Genomic DNA, 19,824 nt, shown 5'->3' with positions numbered 1-19,824 from the left:
GGCTTGTAATTGGACGCCAGGCTTGCCATTCCCCCGCCCTGCCCAGGTTAGGTTGCCCTGCACCGTTAAGATGCTCAATTGATGGGCGTACTGAGCTGTGTGCAGTGAAAGGAGATACCCTTAACGTGTTTCATTGTGGCAAAACAACAACAACAACTACAAAAAAACATGTTCTCTCCTGGTTTGATCGCAGCTTGTTGCTGGTTTCTCTGCGACGCGTCGCTCCCCGGAGCTCTGCTGTTTTTTCTCCCCGCGCGCGGTGACAAGCGGGTTGGACGATGCTATTGCGGCGTTTTAATGGGAAAAAAGCTCATGACAGAATAACAACACAAGGCAGTGCATCGCCGTTAGCACCACGCACCAGTGTTTGTTTGTTTCATCCGGATTTGGGGGCTTTGTTTACGGTGCGCGTGGAGACTCGGACAACGCAGGTAGGGATAGTTTTGGGGAGAATCGGGGTGAAATGCACCTGCCGTGAGACGAGGAGCAACCGGAGCACATGGACATCTGTTCCCTGGACCTCAGATCGGACAGTCACAATCTTGAGCGTTTTCTGATCAAACCTTTGCTGTTAACGCTGCAATGGAGCGTTCACAGTTTTTTAAATACGTCGCTTTAATGTTTACACGTCGCGGGGCTTCAAACCCACCCGAGTACGAGGATGACAGCTGATCGCCCCTCCTCTCCCGGGACTTAAATAAAAACGCGCTCCATCTGAATCCGCTGCCCGCAATCGGAAGCCAGAGTCTCGGTTTCATCTGTATTTAACAATAGATGGAGCGCAGAGGGGCTCTGACATTTTGGCTGATTGCCACCTTAACCTTTCCCTGATCAGGTTACCTTCACGCTCGCCACTCAGTTCACCGGCAGTAGCCTGTGTCATATTTTTTTTCTTCTTCTACTGAGAGGCCCTTTAATTACATTTGTGCTCATTTGGTAAGATTAAATCTGTTCTGTAGGAAAACTGTCTTTCTGCAGGAAGTGTTCAGGGTTGCAGCTCTGTGGAGATGTCCGATCACCTCTCCACATGGAAACTACATTTCTCCTCTCGCTCTTTGATACTTCGCGTTAAACCCGTGGCTGGGGATGATCCTTGAGTAGCCGATAAAATAATCAGGCGTCGCGGTGTCAGCACAGGCTTGAGCTTCAGGGGATTTGTGTAGATTAACGCCGGACTGCTATTTTGTTCCCTCGGTCACACTCTTAACTGAACTTAGCGGCTTTTGATCTGCAGCCTTTTTCCTGCTGCCTGCACCCCCCACCTCCATCCAGCCGCCTGGAAACTCCAGCAGGAGAAGCCTGCTTTTTTTTATTTTTTACAAGCCGCGCTATTCATAGGGAAAAGGCAGAAACCGGGTTTCATTCATAAGTGATGACTGCCACAGAGGTGTTTGGACCCAGATCTGAGGATACGACGAGTTTGGCGTCGCTGTCACCTCGCGGATCCGCGGGAACGAGACGCGCTTCAAGGCTGTAGTCCCCCCCCCCAAACAAAATCCTCTGTTTACACGCAGGCTGCCTGGGATGCCGTCGCTGTGACCGGGAGGAGGTAACCCGTGGTCAGTTACAGCCAGCAAACTAAAACACATCAGCAGCGCCCAGAAGCGACCCCCGCTTCGTGTGTGTGTGTGTGTGTGTGTTTTTTTTTCCGGACCCGTTTTGACTATCTACCGGGGCGGCTACCGGAGGATGTTTGAGCCAGGATGCTGCGCTTCCCCGTGAAGAAGATCCGGAAGCAGTTCAAGCTCCTGCTTCTGCTGGTACTGCTCACCTCCGCCGTGTGGTTCACCTACCTGCACATCAACCAGGGCAAGACCATCAAACTCCACTTCAACTACGGAAAAGGTAGGCACTCCTGAGACCAGCCCTGTCTGTTCATCTGCTGTATTACACTTTATGAAAGAAGTCTTGTCTTTTATTCTGATGGATTAGAACTAACAGACCCTAAAGACATTTATAAGGATATTTTACAGCCCCTTTATGAATACTGTAGTGATACCTCAGGAGGTAATACCATAAACTAGTGTAACATCACTATAAAGTCACCACTGAGTACACTGAGCTCCTGTAGGAATATTATAGGAATATTAAAGTGACATCACAGGAGATAATAATCCCATAAAGCATGATAAGACCACCATAAACTCACCACAGAGACATAATAACAGATACAATAACAGAAGTCCTACAGGGGGGGGGGGGGGGGATCATAAGTGTCAGCATAAACACCACAGACACATAAAGTCCTTGTATAAATATTGCCACTTGCATGGATTTATGACAAATGTGGCCCAAAACAACTGCCCCACTGACTTTAAAATGCTGATCGCTCTCCCGTAGGGGTTGGTGTGATGGGTAGGACCAGATATGCCACAAGAAGAAGTAACACAGAGAGGCAGCGTGTCTCATAAATTAACAATCTTTTCCTTCTCCAGGCTAAGTAAAGAGCGCCGCGGTCTCAGGGCCAGGTCGAAAAGCCAGGCCGCCGCCTTCAACATTAATAATCAAAGGGCTGTTCACGGAAGGTGGCTTCAGAGGTCACAGGCATGCCAGTCAAACTTGGGAAAATATTAGGAGGTGGTCAGTGCAGGAGATGATGGAGGGGGGGGGAGTGGAGGCACATCTCCACCTGCTGCTGTGATACTCCTTATTACCAGGGCTTGACTGTGTTCGTCCACTGTGCACAGCTCCTGTAACAGTAGAGGATGCTGAGTGTTTTACAGGAAAAACAACTATTAATGTAAAAAAACAGATAGAAGGTGTTGGATGATGTAACCTACCATCACCTACTACAGATTTGACATGGGCTGATGGTGTACTCTTTCTCTTGCAGCTGTCTGCGTAAAGTGATACCCAGTGATTATAATGTCCTTGAAGAGTATACACCCCGCACACACACACACACACACACACACACATACACACACACACACACACACACACACACAGGGTGCACTGACGCACAGGGATCATTTCATTGTCTCTGATCCTAGCCGTGGGGGGTTTTCCCAGCAACAAACCAGATTTAGTGTTCTGATGATGAGAGACTTGAATCATATGGAGCGGGGTCAAAGTTGTAACTGTGGCTTGTTGCGTTCAGTGGCTGCAACTATAGATGACTTGTGAGTTTGATGGAAGTATATATTACATCTCTTATACTGTGTCAAGAAAAGAAGAAAACAAAAAATGACACCGTAAGCTTCATCTAAGCAGAATTTATTTTAGGGCTATTGTGCTGCATTGCACTATATTGTACAGGCTGTTGTGATGTTTTATCCACATCTTGTGCTCACACTGAAGTTGATGTCATGAACAGGTCACTCCTTTAGAAACAGACTGCATATCATTGCACTGTGCCTTCTTTAAGCCTTTGCGATTTTCCCGCCCCGCGGAAGCTGCCGCTGATTTTGTGTGAACTTGCCCGGGAGCGCGACAACCCCTCTTTTTCATTCTCTGAAATCACAGAGCACGATGCACGCTGATATATTTTTGATATTGCTGTGTTCCCCTTTTTAAGGATTCAGCTTGTAGTCTGCCTTTCTGCGACTCGTCTGCTGCGGCCGTCTGGTGAGGAAGGAAGCTGTTAATGCTGTACTGTGCTGGTCTGTGTGTCTAATTGACTGTCTTCCATTTAGCAGGCATCTGAGCAGGTCAACTCACTTAACCTCTTACGAATAACATGTCCCCTCTCGCACCAAGGGTTTTCTAAGTGAGATGTAGCCATTACTGGATATGGAGCTCTATGAAGTGTGTAAATATTCATATCAGGCTGGTAGTATTCTCTCCACACGAGAATCTTCATTGATTCTAAGCACTGAGGTGGGGCAGGTAGAAATAATGTAATTTCATTTTTGGCCTCAGTCCTCCCTTATTTGAATATGAAATGACAATTTGTCAAATTTCCATTCGGCTTGCCCCCATTTTGGAGGAAATTAGATTCATCACGGCCAAATTCTCTTCTCCATGAAGCACACGTATCAGACAGATTGCTACTAGTACTTCATCCACTACATAATGTCTTATTGGCATATGACCAGCGGCAGACTTATGAGAAATATAAACATCTTGGCATAAAGTGGCCCACTGAGGCTGTGTCTATCTTAATTGTGAATAATGATTTGGGAAGCGTGTCAGAGACAGTTGACAGCAGATGGTTTTATCAGGTGTTTCAGACTTAGTTCTGCTCACCTCGGCATGCTCCTGCATTGGTCGACTGGGTCAACATAATGAGGCAGCAGAGGGCTGGAACTTGGAGGAGACGCCGTCGCTGAAACAAATTGCGTGAATCTTATCAAATACTGTATATTGACATTTTTTCTAGTGATGTTTTCAGTATCTTTTTGAATGATTTGTTTACACCAGTTTGCGGTCATCTTCCTCTCCTCTTGTCTGTCTTGGGTACTTCTACCTTTTTGGTACATTGCATTCACCAGCTGATACTGCCCCTTACAGTTCGCAGTAATGTGTCTCTGCGTCCTTGTATGCATACTGCTAGAGATACAGACATATAGGAATCTGGTCATGGAATGTTAATGGAAAGTCCCACTGTGCAGGGTCTGACAAAACCTGGGTGCTGCATTGAAAGAAAAACTCTCCTCAGGTGTTGATTGCCTTGACCCTGCTTCATATAAGAATATAAGAATGTTTGCTGGTAATACCAACATCTTGTGCTGACAGACACTTCATTACTCACAAGTCATTTGTGGTCATTAATATCACGCTTTGGTCGGTATGCACAGAAATCAATCGCACACAAGTGTCATCAGGTCATTCTGATTCAGAGCTGTCATCATTCAGAGCGCTAAGCCAGCCACAGACATATTGAAATGGGCCATCATTTTCTGCCGCTAAATTATTCAGTACAGGATGGAGCTGCGTGATAGACTGGTGATAGAATGGTGATTCAGTTCACTCACCTTTTTTTGTGTGATTTTTGTTGAGAGTAGAAAGGGAGACGGGAGAGAAAAGGAGATCTAATCTCAGGGAGATGATGGCACACGTGAACAGTAGTTTGAGGAGCAAGGAACTTAAAATACTATTTTGGCACAGAGTGGAGATTTTTAACAAAACCATAAAAGTTAAAGTTACTTCCTATAGAAGGTGCATTTGTATTGTAGCAGTCTCTATTTTCTTGTATGATTGTCTCTCATTTATATAGCCTGCATGTCTCTTGTTTATGAATCAATCAGTCAGAGAAATATAATTACAGTACAATGAAAAACTTTTGTGAATGTGTGGGTGTTTCTTAGGGCATTCTCTTATATTTTCTTAAATGCCAAGGTAGCTGTTGTAACTGTGATGATGGGGAAAGCCAAAAAGGTATAATTAAATAGTTTTCAGATTGCGCACTGGCCAGACTGGCCTTATTTAATCAGAATTTCAATGAGGAAGTGTGTTGGCAGGCAGTGCTGTGGTGCATATTAGATGAGTGCCACATTTATGCGGCCACCCAGTTGTACAACAGCCCCCCTGTTTCCCAGCATCAACAGGTCCACTGAGGAGGAGGAGGAGGAGGAGGAGGCTGGCTGCTGCATACAGGCCTCTATTGATTAACTATGATTACACATGTGGAAGCACACACACATATGCATACACTCAACCAACCCCCACACAAACACACAAACATGTTTGCTGTACATTTGTAAAATGGCACACAATACACACACGCACTTCATACCGTCACCGCTCTGAAGGGATGAGGAGGAAGTCGGAGAGGGGAAGTCTCAGGGGCCTCGACAGATTGGCTGCTTGGTTGCCCATGGAGACAACATATGGGAGAGGAGCGCGTGGCGCTGAGCTGTTGGGATGTTTCAGAATTTATTTCATCAAGACCAACGCTTTCACAGGTTTTTGAAGAAGCTTGAATGCGTTAAATATCCAGTGAAAGACCAAAAATAAAATAGACACAACTCATGGACGCAGAGTCATTGTGTGGCATTAAAATCTCTTGAAAGGAAAGTAAAGCTGATTTAAAGAACCACACACACACATTCACTTTCAAACACTTGGATATAGTTGCAGATCATTATCAAGTTGGATTTGGCTTGTTGTTGCATCTCAGCAGCAACACCCTCAGGCTGGCTCGCTGTCATGGTAACCATGCCCTCCGATGTCACTTTCCCTAATTTTAGCTCTTGTGGTTCTCACGGTCGGTCAGCTTTACCTTGGCCAGAACCACTCTGGCGGCAAAATTGTAACAGGCACCACTATGGTGCATGTAGGTGCTTAAATACACACACACAGAGCGCCGTTTCATGTTATCATTTATTCATGGAACAATTAATATCGTCAGTTACCTTTTTCAGATTTGTGAATAATGCAGCTGCTCAGTGCCCACTTGCACCTTTTGATGAAATGGAACATTTGTTAATGGAAGGGGGAGGAACGGGAGAAAAAGGAGAGATATAAACAACCTATGTGCTTGGTAAAAAAGCAATTTCCGAGACAGTCGTGTTGTATATCTGAGGTGTGTTTCCGAGAGAGTTGAATCTAGCTGCTTTTATAAGGAACGCAGAGCCCAGTGTGGGTGCAGCCTGCGAGTCTGCATCAACAAAGTGGTTTGGGCGTGTTAGACCAGGGACACGTGTGAACCCAGCTGGGTGTTGAGGCTTTTAAAGATTGCCTCCATTTAGGAATGCTGGGTCTCTACCACTGTGGAAGAGCTCTTTTAATCAGATGGAGATAGAAGATCTAAAAAAAAGAGAATTAGGAAATTGTAGCTGCACTAATGTGGCGATTTGTATTCTTTAGGGCCTAACTCTTTGACTGGCTTAACAGTAATATCTCTGATACTGTACAAGCATGTAGTTCCATTTCCCGTATAGACGTTATTGCTGCAGAAACCTGGATGATTGAAAACTGGATCTTATAATCTGTGCATCTGTCTCTGCAATCACTAAGAAATTATTAAATATAACAATACCCACATACAGAAACTGCATTATTAGTCATTTCTTTTGAAGCGACTACAGCTTTGTCACCTTATTTCACTCAAAGGGCTGTGTCTTAAAAGCATACGCATGTGGCAGTCAGTCTGTTGTTAGCTTGTTGCTGGGGAGCTGGGAACAGGGACTGTGACAGGCTCAACCATGAATCTGCCCCACAGCTTATCTGACCGACCCAGTAAATCTCTCTCTGTGGGTAATTCCACAGCGAGGATGAACGATGTCCCCGTAACAAATCGCACAGCACTGCTCAATGAGCCTAAGATGCTGTAGGACCTGCCTGGTGGAGGTGGAGACAACAGAAGGATTAAGAGGGTTGAACACTCTTCTCATGTGTGCACACATTAGCTTACATTGTGTTGTTTGTCCTGTCACGTTTGTACATTTGCTCATTCTCACGTACGTGTGCAGTCTCTCACTCTTCTCTTTGGGTTATGTAGCATTTTCTGTTTACAGTAGCCCTAAAATATTTCACACTCAGGATGTGTTACATTCACATACCCACAGTGCATTTCACGACTCTTAAGTGTTGCATCTAAGATTCACAGATGTTGATATAAGATTGAGAGACAAAGGGGGTGGGGACTGAGGGCTGGGTTGGAAAGGTGAGCAGAAGCTGGGAAAAAAAAAAAACACAAGTCCAGAGTGTGTTAACCTCAGGGTTAATGAAATTTGTGTTGGCCTGCCTAACAAGCCACCATCAAGGTACCAGCTCTGCCCCATGCAGATGAGAGTTCTGGCCTGCTGCCATGGCTTTGCCGCAGGAGATTTGTCTGTGTGTGTGTCTGCGTGTGTGTGTGAGAGAGAGATAGTAAGTGAGGGAAACAGAGATTTAGTGTAAAAGAGAGGGCATTGTGTATGTGCGATGCTTGTTTTCTGCAAGTGTGTTATTGCATGTGTCTGCGAGCGTTCACCACCCCCCCCCCCCTCCACCCCTCCGATCCCGCTGCCGTCTGCACTTTAGCCCCAGTGTTTAGCCGAGCAGAAGAGGAAGCAGCTGAATGATGGCACTGTCTGCCCGCTGGCACGCTCCCCGCGAATGGGAGGTGGTGGTGTTGGTGGGGGTGTGGACGAGCATTTGGGGAAGGAGGGACAGGGGGCAGAAGAAGGACACCCTTCTCACGCAACAGGTGGGACATGCAGCAGGAAGCATCAGGAGAGGATGTGGCTGTGACTCATAATAAACCCGGCCCTTTTCACGGAGCACAATCAGTGCATAATCTGTTTGTTTATGGAAATGTGGTTCCTACCTGGATGTGTGCACAACATGTGAAGTTTGCTGTTCAGGTGTAGCCAGCTTATGCAGCAGGGGTGTCTAATAATGCCGCAATCACACTGTTAAACAATGCCATCAAGATTTAATTAAGACCAATTTCCTCAGCAGAGACTCATAAAAACCCACACAATTTGGACAATTTACTAGGACACTGCTGGGAGACACAGAGGAGGAGGGGAGTGTGAATCGGGAGAGCAGAGGGAGTGAGTGAGTCGGTGGCGAGTTTTAAGAAAAGAGAAACAGCCAGGGAGAGCGAGAGGGAGAGCCAGAGAGAGACAGATGTCAGGTGGGAGTATCGACTGCAGACGATCATGATCCTTGTCATGATGGGATTTGTCAGCCCCCCCCACCACCACCCGCGCGCTCTCGGCCTCAGTTCCGCTCTTTACTCCCCACCTCTGCAGAAGGATTTTCTTTCATAGGGTTTCTACGTAACGCTGGGGCTGTATCAGCTCTGGTGTTGCCTTACTGTAAGTGATCCAGACCTTGCAGTATTTCAATCAATCATCAAAGAGCGTGTGTGTGTGTCTGTGCGTTTCCCCCTGCTGCTCAGAATGAGCTTTCTGTAGTGGTGGTTAATGGAAAAGGTCACCTCTCTTCGAAGGGTGTGCTGGCTCGCAACAAAGAGAGACAGAGACAAGGGACAGACAAGCCTCAGAAACGGAAGAGACAGGGATGTTGGGTGCATTGTAATCAGCTTTGTGTGTCTGTGTGTGGTTTTTTTTACAGCTCTGTTGAAAAGTCATAAAAATGGATACGCTTGATACAAGAGAGTAAATTGACCGTGGCTTGCCTATCCCTGTGTGCATCTCTCTCTGTAGTTTTCACTTGTATTCCCTTTTCACCTTTGTTTTCTTTTGAAATCACTATCATGGGTATTCTCACTGTTCATCGCTCACTTATGAATATTTACACGTTTGTGGAATCAGATGTGGAGGTGGAATAGGAATTCATCTCCATTTATGAAAGCTTGTTTGGGTGGTGAAGAGGGAGAGTTTGAAGTTTTTTTGTTTTTTTTTTACTTAGACATTTTAGTGCTTTCACTTGCACTTGCTGCCATTTAGATAAAACCAAATCCTCCTCCTTTATATCTGGCTATATATCTGAAAGGATGAAAAGACCTAGAATGTGATAGTGTTGGTGGTAAGGTTCCCCACTGCTCCACAGCAGGTCTTATGTGGCTCCCCTGCTGAGCTGACAGAGTTTTTGCATTTTGCGTATAGTTGAGCTGAATGGTATATATTGCTTGCTATATATGACTTCTTTTCTTTTATCTTTTATCACAGCATTGTTTTCTATCCTGTCCTACATGTCCATGTGCTTCCATCTCATCTACCATTCAAGTTGTCGTTTACATCTGATTTGCCTCCATCTTTATCTTTTTTTTTCTCTATGAAGCGTAGGAGTATCTGGGGAGGCTGAAGAGGAGAGCAAGGACAAGGGCTGCACTTTGTCGTCCTTTTGTCTTACGTCTCAAAGGCCTGCTCTTCAGCTTGATTACCATGTGAGCCGCTTTGTGAAGGAGTGTGGCTTCGCTCTCTGAGGGCTGTCAAACACTGTTCCCTTTTTTTCCATTGTGGGCAGTCATGAGGAAAGATATTCAAGAGAAGGGGGAAGTTTCCTGTTTACTCTGGAGCTGCGTTTGTGTTTGTATAACTGTGCACACTTGCTTTGAGCCCTGCCAGCGCGCACTGAATTTTAACATTTCTTCATTAGTTTAACTTCTCTGCAATTCACTGTGATTAAATACCCTGTTTTGGTATTCCCTGTACCATGCCCAAGCACTGGTTTATTCCTCCTGTTGACGTTTTCATCAGTAAGAGATTTTCTTGTCACTTTTACTGACAACATTATATTTTTAATGGTTTAATTTTTATTTGTGACAACTGCTGTGGGGAATATTTGCAGGCAAGCAGGTGGTTATAAAGCAGGCTGTCACAGAAAGTTCAGACTGTTTTCAAGTAAACATAACAAGTGGGTGGCCTCTCAGAATTCAGGAAAAACACATTGAAGTTACTGGAACTGTTTCTGGAAGAGGCACTAAAGCTTTTACAGAGGGCAAAGTGGTTTTAAGTGATTGTAGGTATTTCTAACTGAAGGTGCACCTTGAATATTTTGCAGTGTCTGTAAATTGCAGTTTTCCTCCCACATTGCTGTTGATGTTTTAAACTTGAGACAGTCAAAAGTAAAAAATAAATAAAAATAAAAAACCCTTAAACTGGCCAACTTACAGACAGGTGATAAATTAAAGGAAAAACCTGAAAAATTAGTGGAGAAATGGGATGATAATGCCCTCATCCATAGGGCAAGAGAGGTCACTGAGTGGTTTGATGAGTATGAAAATGATGTGAATTATTTATGATTCTTGCATTCACCAGATCTCAACCTAACTGAACACCCATGGGAGATTTTTTACCAAGGTGTTAGGCAGCACTCTCCTCCACCAAAATGATGAAATATCTTTTGGAAGAATAGCGTTCCATCTCTCCAGTAGAGCAGAGACTTGTGGAATCAACGTCAAGGCTCTTTAAAGCTGGACTGGCAGCACATGATGGCCCGACACTTTATGTTGGTTTTGTCACCTGTAGATTTTCTCTGCCCTGGCTAGACATCTTGGAAAGGCCACTTCTCTCACCTTCAGGTTCAACCTCTACCAATCACGTGGCTGGGTTTGGGCCAGTTTATCAAATCACCAATGGGAAAATCACTCTTAAATCTCAGTGCTCCATTTCTTTGTCTCTATTGGCTTTGTCACATGTGCTGTATATCAGGCAGTATTCTCCATCTAACATGATGATGGCTGCAGCCAAGGGCGCTGCTGTAAATTCCTCCTTCCTGTGCAGAAAGTGACGCTGACCTCCCGAGACCCAGTTTGGGAGGGTATCAAATCTGATATCCAAGATCTCTAGCTTAAGGCTCATCTTTTGCTAACCATCATTTTTCACTACTCTACATGTACCATGAGACCCTCACTTAACACATAACCTCATAGACAGACTTATTTCTTTATCTCACTGTTCCTCTTGAGACACTCTTTGCAGAGGGACCTCCTCTGTCGCAATACTGTTTTTCTGATGGCCTGGACAGTTGTATTGTTCACTCTGCTGCATTGCTGTTGATGTGCTAAGTCAGCAGGAACACTGAAAAGCAGCAATTAATGACAAACTTAAAGGCTATAGAATAAAAGAATGTAGAAGATCAGCAACAAATAAGAACCAAAAAAAACAGTGACAACAGCATCAGAGGCTATTTATCTGAAAAGAATTTACCAAAAGACAGCAGGGTGAGAAACTAACTGTGTGAAGCACAGACGTCTTTAGTTTTACACACCAGGGGAGATTTGCATCTGTCTCCTTTGCTTCTCGGCTTCGTTTACATGATGGCACAGAGAGGACATTCTTAAAACCTCGTCTGACAGAGAGGCCATTGTATGTCTAATGTCACCACACTTTTTTTTCGCCCACCTCCTCCTCAACCCTCTTATCTTCCATTTCCCTCAAAACGTGGTTGCTCATCTTTGTTCTCCTCTTGCTTCTCAGCCTCCTCTTTCCTCCATAAAATGACACATCTTTCCCACCCTCTATTTTTTTTAAACATCCATTTTTACATCTACAAATGAGATGTGGGACAAATGCAAGCTTTTCATCTGGCTGCATTTGACATGAAGATGCACCTTCCTCAGCAAAGCAAGACGATACAACTCTATTATCTCTCTGTCAAACATGCTGCTGCTACCCGCCCCACCGGTGGAAATGAGGTGTTTTTACATTGCTGGGGAGGATAGGAGGACTGGCAACAAGCCAATTGGTATAATACGTTGGTCTAGCAGTTTTCCTGACCACCTGATTGTGTTCCAGAGTACAGGGAATGGAGAGAAAACAGCCAAGGCCTTGTATTTACTAAGTGCTGGAGGATAGAGCAAGATTTCTAATGTACTGCATATAAAGTGGGTTTGAGGGGTTAGATGGATAGGAGATAGTATGGTATACACATTTATATACTTGTATATACATAAGAAGAAAACCAAGATAAGAGATATGGTTTTCCTAATTTATACCATCTTGTGTGTGTTTTTGTTTGTGGGATGAGTTGGCACGCTGCTCATACTGACCCGAAGTTCAAGTTCTATTGTGTTGTGCGTGAAAAACAATGCAGTTGGCTCTGCACATCAAAAGACTTGTTCCCTGGCTCTCTTCTTCTCTTCAAAAAGTAAAAATACACATAAAAAAATAAGTGCAGGATGCATAATGTGTTCTTTAAAACGACACAGTAAACACAGTAAAATTACAGCATAACAAACACATTAAAGGGCATTAAAAGTACAATAAAAAGAACAACGACTACACGGCATAAAAACACTAAAATACAGATACTGCAAAGGTGAGGGTAGATGGCATGTTGTTATATGCCTTTGCAACTAAATATATCATCAGTTTCGTCATAAACTTTTTTTTTTTTTGGAATATTAACAAAAGTATTATGCTTACATACTGTACGTACAATGAGACCACGCTACATCCAAAAGGCCACAGTTATCATCTTCACAGTTCTCAACAGTGAAAGAGGAAACATTTCCATAAATCCACCATACTACTGTGATGGTGTCATGCTCATGTGTTTTAGTTTTCATGGCTTTTCCTTTGCATAATATCTTTGTGCACTTGGCAGTAAAGCATGACTAACTGCTTTTGTCTCCCTCAGACCACACTGTGGACTGCAGCATTCCACATCACACATACACCCCCACCCCTGAAATAAACCCCTCTGTGCAGCTACATAACAGGTTCTCTGCCACCGCTATCTCAGAGCTTCTCTGTTGTTTTCAATTAGATAGAATCAGGCCTAATCAGCGGGACGACAAAGAGTGCCCATGTAATGCACTTATTTCTTGTGATTTAAAGTGCCAAAATAATTAGCCATTACATCAACTGCTAATTCTGCCTGCCAAGTTAATGCTCATTGTTACAGCAGCTTGTCACAAATGCACAAATGCGCTTATTAGAATTTTTTCTTTGGTAGTCAGTATCAGTGACAGCTGCAGTGAAAGCGTCTTTTTAAAATTCAGCATAGTGTGGAGATTCCTATTGTGTTTAAAATTTGCAGTGGCGCCATAGACCTTCAAAAGTTTGTGTGTGTGCGTGTGTGCCTAAGGGTAAATGAAAGAGCAAAAAAGGTAGTGTTTTGTCAAGTGCTTTCTACCTCACTACTTTAAAAAAGCTGAAGTTAGTGATTGAGAAGTGATAGTGTGGCTTGGCCCTAGACCTTTACTCCTCCTCCCTATTTCACTCTTATGCTTAGAATTGTAGGAACACTGATTATATTGCCTCTTAATACTAATCTGCTTTCAGCCCACACATTTGTTAGATGAAATGCGCGTGCCCAGACACACACACAGGATGTGGACGCACACAAGAGTAATTTGTTTTTCTTTGAGTGCCCCTAACGTTAAAAAGAAAAAAAAAAAAAACATCCAATCACCAAAAAGTCCTTGCAGTTAAGCCGGAGTTCTGCCCTTACAAATGGAGTCATCACAGACTGAAGTGGATTCTGTTTATTAGCCTGATCAGATTGAGACACGCTCAGTCAGTGTGCTGCAGGTGAAGGCCACACTCAGCTGGGTTAAGTTAATGGAACTTCAAACAGAAGTTTTCACCTGAGCAGTGTTTACCTTAATGAATAGAACAACATGGACCGTCAATGACATCTCTGCTTTCTATGCTCTGGTTTCCTGTTGGTAAGTTTTTATACAGGTACATTGTATTGCTGTATGTGCAATTTACTGCACTTGTGTGTGACAGAAAGGAGAGGAAAGTGAGGTTGTAGTGCATGTTATGGTGTGTTTTGGGCGTTTGACGCATTATGATTGAATGCAATGGGCGGAAAGTACTAGTGATCAGATCTAAATCCTTTTATGTGTTTGACCCCTTTACTGTTCTGTGCCAGTGTTGGATTGTATTATTGAAGTCTGCAAAATTTGAGATGCAGGCGGTGATTACAGCTTGCAGGATCATTTTTATGACCAAACCTGATGATTTCAACATGTTGGAATTGGGTTCTGAGCAAACAGATCCTGTCAAAACCTCTCTCTGAAGCCTGTAAAAAGGGAAACGTATCCATACAGATTGGGATATCATGACTGATTACACCAAGGTGATTTATGTCTGTTCTCGAGTGGGCCATGTGCAGTAGTATGTGATGTTCAAGGATCCTGATCTTTTGTTAACCCCTCCTGACCTCCAGTGTTTTGTTCTCCATATCTTCGCCTCTTTTTGTTACAAGTGTATCATAAACGAATAACAGAGTTTTTTGACTTAATTCATTTCTTTGTTCAGTCGTGTGAGAATTTGTGCTCCTGCAGGATTTTAGTGGCTCGACTGGCGCCAGAACTCCCTCAATATGTGCCCTGTCTTTACTGCAAGACTAAGATATCTAATTATTTCTCAACAGCAACACAGTCAACCCGAGTTAAGGTTATTTGACAGTGCTGTACAATGACAATGATGATGGATAGAGTTCATGTTTTTAAAATAACACATTAGGGGTTGTTTTGTTTTGTGTGAGCTTAACAGTGAAGTCTGTCTGCTCTCTCTCTGTTTACCACAGTGTGTTTTCTCCACTCTGCTGTTTTGAGCCCGAGTGTGGTTTGGCCTTTCTGCAGGTGGTGTCCTTCCATCATTTCAACGTGCCAAGGCAGGCAGCTCTCTCTCTGTCACTCTCACCCTCCTCCCTCACCACCACCATCTCCACCACCTCTCACTGTCTGTGCTACGGTGAGAATAGTGCCTGTGTGTGATGTGTCCATAGAATGTAGCACCTGTGCTCCGCTGCAGGCTGCCCCCCCCCCCCCCCGGTGTTGAATATTATCCCTGCTGATACACACACACACACACACACACACACACACTCAAAGAAAGAAATGCCCACATACACACGCTCTTCCTTCTATCCGTTCCCCTCGTCCAAGCGCTCTCAGCTCATTCGTATGCTACAAGGGACTCCTATTTTGCTGCCTAGATTCTATTCCTTCCAGGGTTGTAGGGGTCCGCACCTGTGGGGCACATGCAGACACACATACACACACACATTTGTGGGCTGACTTTGCTTGCATGCCTCATATTTAAGCTGCAGGGAACCTGACTCTGGAAGCATTCCGATTTGCCCCCTGAGTTCCAGCTGCGAGGAAAATAGGTGCAAAAACTGTGACGGCGACATGACAAATAGAGGAACGGGGAATATCATCATCAGACTCCAGTTGCCACAGGAGACTCATTTTAAAAACGGGCTCAATGTGGACTGTGCATATTTTAAAAACCTACGGACCTGTTAAGCCACATCACACTGGGGCTTTATTGCCTTTCGCAAAGAATAGAGTTGTTTTCTCTGCTGTAAAACAGAGCTTTCTATATCTATATCGCTTTTGAGACACAGGTTGTGTGAACATTTATGCAGAAAAACCTGAAACCTGCTGAACACACAAGAAAAGATGTGTTGGAGTCAGTTTGCAGAAATCAGGTGGGGTGAGCTACAGATGAGCTCCGTGTGGGTTTCTATAGGTGCAGTGATGTGTACGTGCATGTGCGAGTGTGTCTGTGCGTTCGAGCCGTTATATAAATGACGGTGAAACTACCTGAAGCCTATATCAGCTTTGCACTGCTACATTTTCCTGTCAGCAGGTTGACTCACACAGCTACATGTGAGTCAGCTGAGTTTGACACCACATCCCTGTGGACAGACACACACAGAGCTGCACATGCACATACACACACACACACACACCAAAGACAGTACTCTCACACCCACACATTGCAGTGGCAAGCCCAACCCAGCTCAGAAGATGAATGAACCGGATATTAGCTGAAAAGTCAAGCTAAAAATGGCTATCAACGCTCCGCTCCCTGTCTACCATCACACAAACGCTATGTGTTTTTTTTTTCTTTCTTTTTTTTTTTTTTACTCGACTGAGCATCTCTGGGAGTCTGGCCTCACAACCTCGTCCTGTTAGCTCAGACAGGCCTGCAGCCCTCAGCAACTTTAGCACTTTATTCAGGTCAGAGCGGAACGCAACCTCTCCCCGCTGAGATTTAAATGTCCCACCCATAATCCAAAATGTTAAACAAGGGGTAGTGCCGAAAATAAATCGCACAAATCTCCCTGAAGGATTCCCGACTGTTGGAAGATTTGCATGTGTTTTGAGGGCACTGAAGTTAAACAGTTTGGCAAAAAGAATTACAACTGAAACTATCAAATTATCTTAATCTGCCTTGAAGAAGACCAGTAATCTGTAAATTGTTTATTGTGCATGCAAAATTCCCAGGTAAATTGCACACAAGCATACATAGACAGATGTTTAAAGACTTTGATCTCTTTTTAGACAACTAGCAAACCTATGGCTATGTTTTTCCTTGTCTAGCAGTTCTAAAGAAAGAACAGCAGAAAGGCAGATACCCCCTGCTGCTCTCTGTTTGAGGAAATATGTCTTGCAGCCCCGGAGCTACAAGGCCAAACTAGAATACAGAGCAGGGAGTCAATCATCGGGGTGAAACGTTCACTTAGTTCAACTTGTAAACTTGCAAACTTCACTTTAAGAAAAACATGTCAGTTTGTGAGGTCCGCAGTGCTGGAGTTTTCCATCAACTCGCCTCGCATTCTGTTACCTTGGGTAGTTGCTTCACTTCCAACAACCTGCAGAGAGCGGGAGTCCTGGCAGGTGCCGTATAGCGACAGTGTAGTGTATTACTTTTGGAGTTGACGGACAGGGAGAAACTCTGTCGGTACCAGGAGAGTGAGAAGGAGAGAGGGAGTAGAGCAGGTCAGCATTAGGGACAGAACTCCCTGAGCAAAACTGGGAGTAAGTGTCACAAGGAGTCTCTTTTCCACTTGAACTGTTTTATAGCCGAGTAAGGCTTGGACCAGGACCCGCCTGTGACCGATTAACAATCAGAGCTAGAGCCTATTTAACCTGCCACTCTCCCTGAATCTTGAAGAGCTCTGGGGAGCGTGGAGTAGTCTCTGCCTGTCTCACACTGTTGCCCTGCAGCTGAAAACAAAGGCTTTGGAGTTACTGAGTACTCAGCCTCAGTGTAATATTTCCCCTCTAGAGAATGTGAGGCAATAATCTGGATCTAAACCTAAGTTGTCTGACAAACTGTCCCACACCCTGGAAAAATTTCACTCATCCTTTCTGCTTTGCCCTCCCCACAGAGGCTCTTTTATAAAACCCTTTAATATCCTGGTGAAACCAACCACTGTGGTGTGTTTTTCCAGCTGATAAAAGTGACAGCAGAAAGACTATTCGCAGAATAGAAAGCTCTGGTTACACTGCATTATGGACCACAAAGACAGCTGTCTGTGTGGTAACATTGGTGACATCTTCTCCTCTCCAGTGATGGATTTCTTTCTGTGTGATTTTCTTGTCACGCTGTATAGTTTGCCCAGTTATCTGTGAGAGAGGGGGAAAAGGAAAACACACGTTCAGACGACAACGTAGGCCCACAGGTGCAAGGTAAATCAACAGTAGCAATTATTTGGAATTATAGAGCTTAAACACACTAACTGATAAAGGCAGCTCTGCAAGGTAACATTATTGTTTTTGTCAATGGAGTCTGGTGGGAATATACAGTGATATTTCTGGTTAAGCAAAGAGGCCCTCACTCTTTAATAAAAATGTCTCTGTAGGAATGGTGTCTGTAATGTTGTCAGACAACTAAAATAACTATCTGAGCCAGTTAGTGGCAAAAACAAGCACTTACTTTTATGTGGACAAATGCCCAGTAGGATTACATTGCAGCAGCTGCTTGCAGTGGCTGGGTACAGGGTTCTTACTGAGTACTGCACTGATTCCCACATTTATGTCCTTACCATTCATTTACACCCAAAAACATGGGAAAATAAGGTCCAGGTAAAAAAAAAAAAAAAAAAAAAAAATAGAGTTATCCTTTAAAAATCCCCCGAATAGCAGCTTTTTTATTTGTGGTACTGGAGAAGGTGAAAAATGTGCCTGTTGGTCAACACACACAAATGTGCAAAAAAATTGCCATCAGCTACTTTTCTGTGCATGCTTCCTCCCCTCTCTTTCCCCTTGCCCTCTGGCACTATACAAATTTTCTTTCCTTTGCTGTTTCATCTCTCCCAGCATTCCCTGCGGTGTTTCCTCTTAAATCGTCTCTGATCCACTAATTGAGAGTGAGGCTGGTCGTGGTGTCAGAGGGCTTTAGGGCCAGACAGACACATGTAGCATGCAGTATTGTGCAGACGCTCTGTGGACGCACACAGATGCAATCATGCAGTAACTAACATTTCTCTTATGGCCATCCGGGAGTTAAGACGTCAGGACGTGTTTGTAGCCCCCTCAAGAAACACACGTAATTAGACTGCTGTGTGTGCATGTGGGTATGCGTGTTGTTGTTTCTGGGGTTATAAGAAGTGTTTTTTAATGACTATAATTTTTTTGCAGGCCTGTCTACACACTTCCTTTGTCTGGTTACTTGGGTACACATCAAAGGCACAAAACAACATCAGTGAGGACTACAATGCAAGGAGCAAAATAAAGATGATAATTCTCTTATTATCCTTAGCTATTGCTTTTTACTACCAATTAACCAATGTAGCAGGCTGCTCATGAACAAAAACAATGCACCCAGTCATGGCATGCTCACATTCTTGACAAATATTCACAAGCAAGTTTCTTTTTTTAGAAAACATGTAGTTGTATTCAGTGAGTTTCTGAGACTGCTGGACTCTTTAATAGAAAAGGAAGGGAAAATGGTGGTAGCACAACATGAGGCAGACATCCTGCAGCCCTCTATCAATATAAATATAAATATACCTGCTTCTCATTCAGTTATTTCTTTTAAATGGTTTTTGTGAGCTCTGCCAGGCAGTTGGTTGTGCAAAATCTCTCTTTTCTTTACCACCCCATAAAGCGCGGACTTATTATATTTTACCAGCATGTCAATTCACTAGTTGTGCTATTTCATTCCTCCAAAATAATATATTCTCCCCTCCCAATATTCTCTGGAGCATCCAACAGACAATATGGAGCTCAGTGAATTCCCGAACTCATAATCCAATTTCATAATTCACAATTCCCCTTTCCTACCCGCTTGCCAAAGCCGAGAGCAGCAGAAGCACAGAGGGATATGTGCACTGACGTGTGGGCTGCCAGTGTGAGCAGAAGGGTTAGAGGTTTTGTACTGCAGGCTGCTCTGAATGTAGAATAAATGGCAGGTTTAAAAACAGTTACTTCCTCAGGTGACAATCGTGGGTCCCTTATCTCCACTTCTTAGAGTACTGACGAGACCAGTTCAAGGCCTTCAACTCCCTGGATGTACAGAGGTTTTTCAGTTAGTGTCAGTGGCAGTGCTCTTAATTCTTGCTCCTGGCAGACTGAGAATGACATGATGGTTTTGTTTACACTCTCACTGCCATTTAATTATTTCTAAAAGTCAGCCTGGTTCTTGCCGGAGTTCTTTCCCCAAACATATTTGTTTGTCAGTGACTTTACCTCATAATTCCCTCTTTTTATTTTTCTTACTCGGGAGTGTATAAATTGAGCATGTGAGCATGTGTGTTTGCAAGCGCCATGGCTCTCCCCAGCCACGTCCT

The 19,824-nt window shown here is 44.0% G+C and overlaps 1 protein-coding gene across 1 annotated transcript in view; it reads left to right on the top strand.

The window, feature by feature from the left end:
• Positions 1-723: 723 nt before the first annotated feature.
• b4galnt4a (beta-1,4-N-acetyl-galactosaminyl transferase 4a) overlaps positions 724-19,824 on the top strand; it is a 123,586-nt gene continuing 104,485 nt past the window's right edge. The window contains exon 1 of the mRNA XM_018664312.1: positions 724-1,845. Coding sequence (XP_018519828.1) covers positions 1,704-1,845 — 142 coding nt within the window. The 5' untranslated portion in view covers positions 724-1,703. The remainder of the gene's footprint in view (positions 1,846-19,824) is intronic.

Source organism: Lates calcarifer, linkage group LG10, assembly GCF_001640805.2.
Source record: "Lates calcarifer isolate ASB-BC8 linkage group LG10, TLL_Latcal_v3, whole genome shotgun sequence".
Classification (NCBI taxonomy): domain Eukaryota; kingdom Metazoa; phylum Chordata; class Actinopteri; family Centropomidae; genus Lates; species Lates calcarifer.
This window is presented reverse-complemented; position numbering and strand designations above follow the sequence as displayed.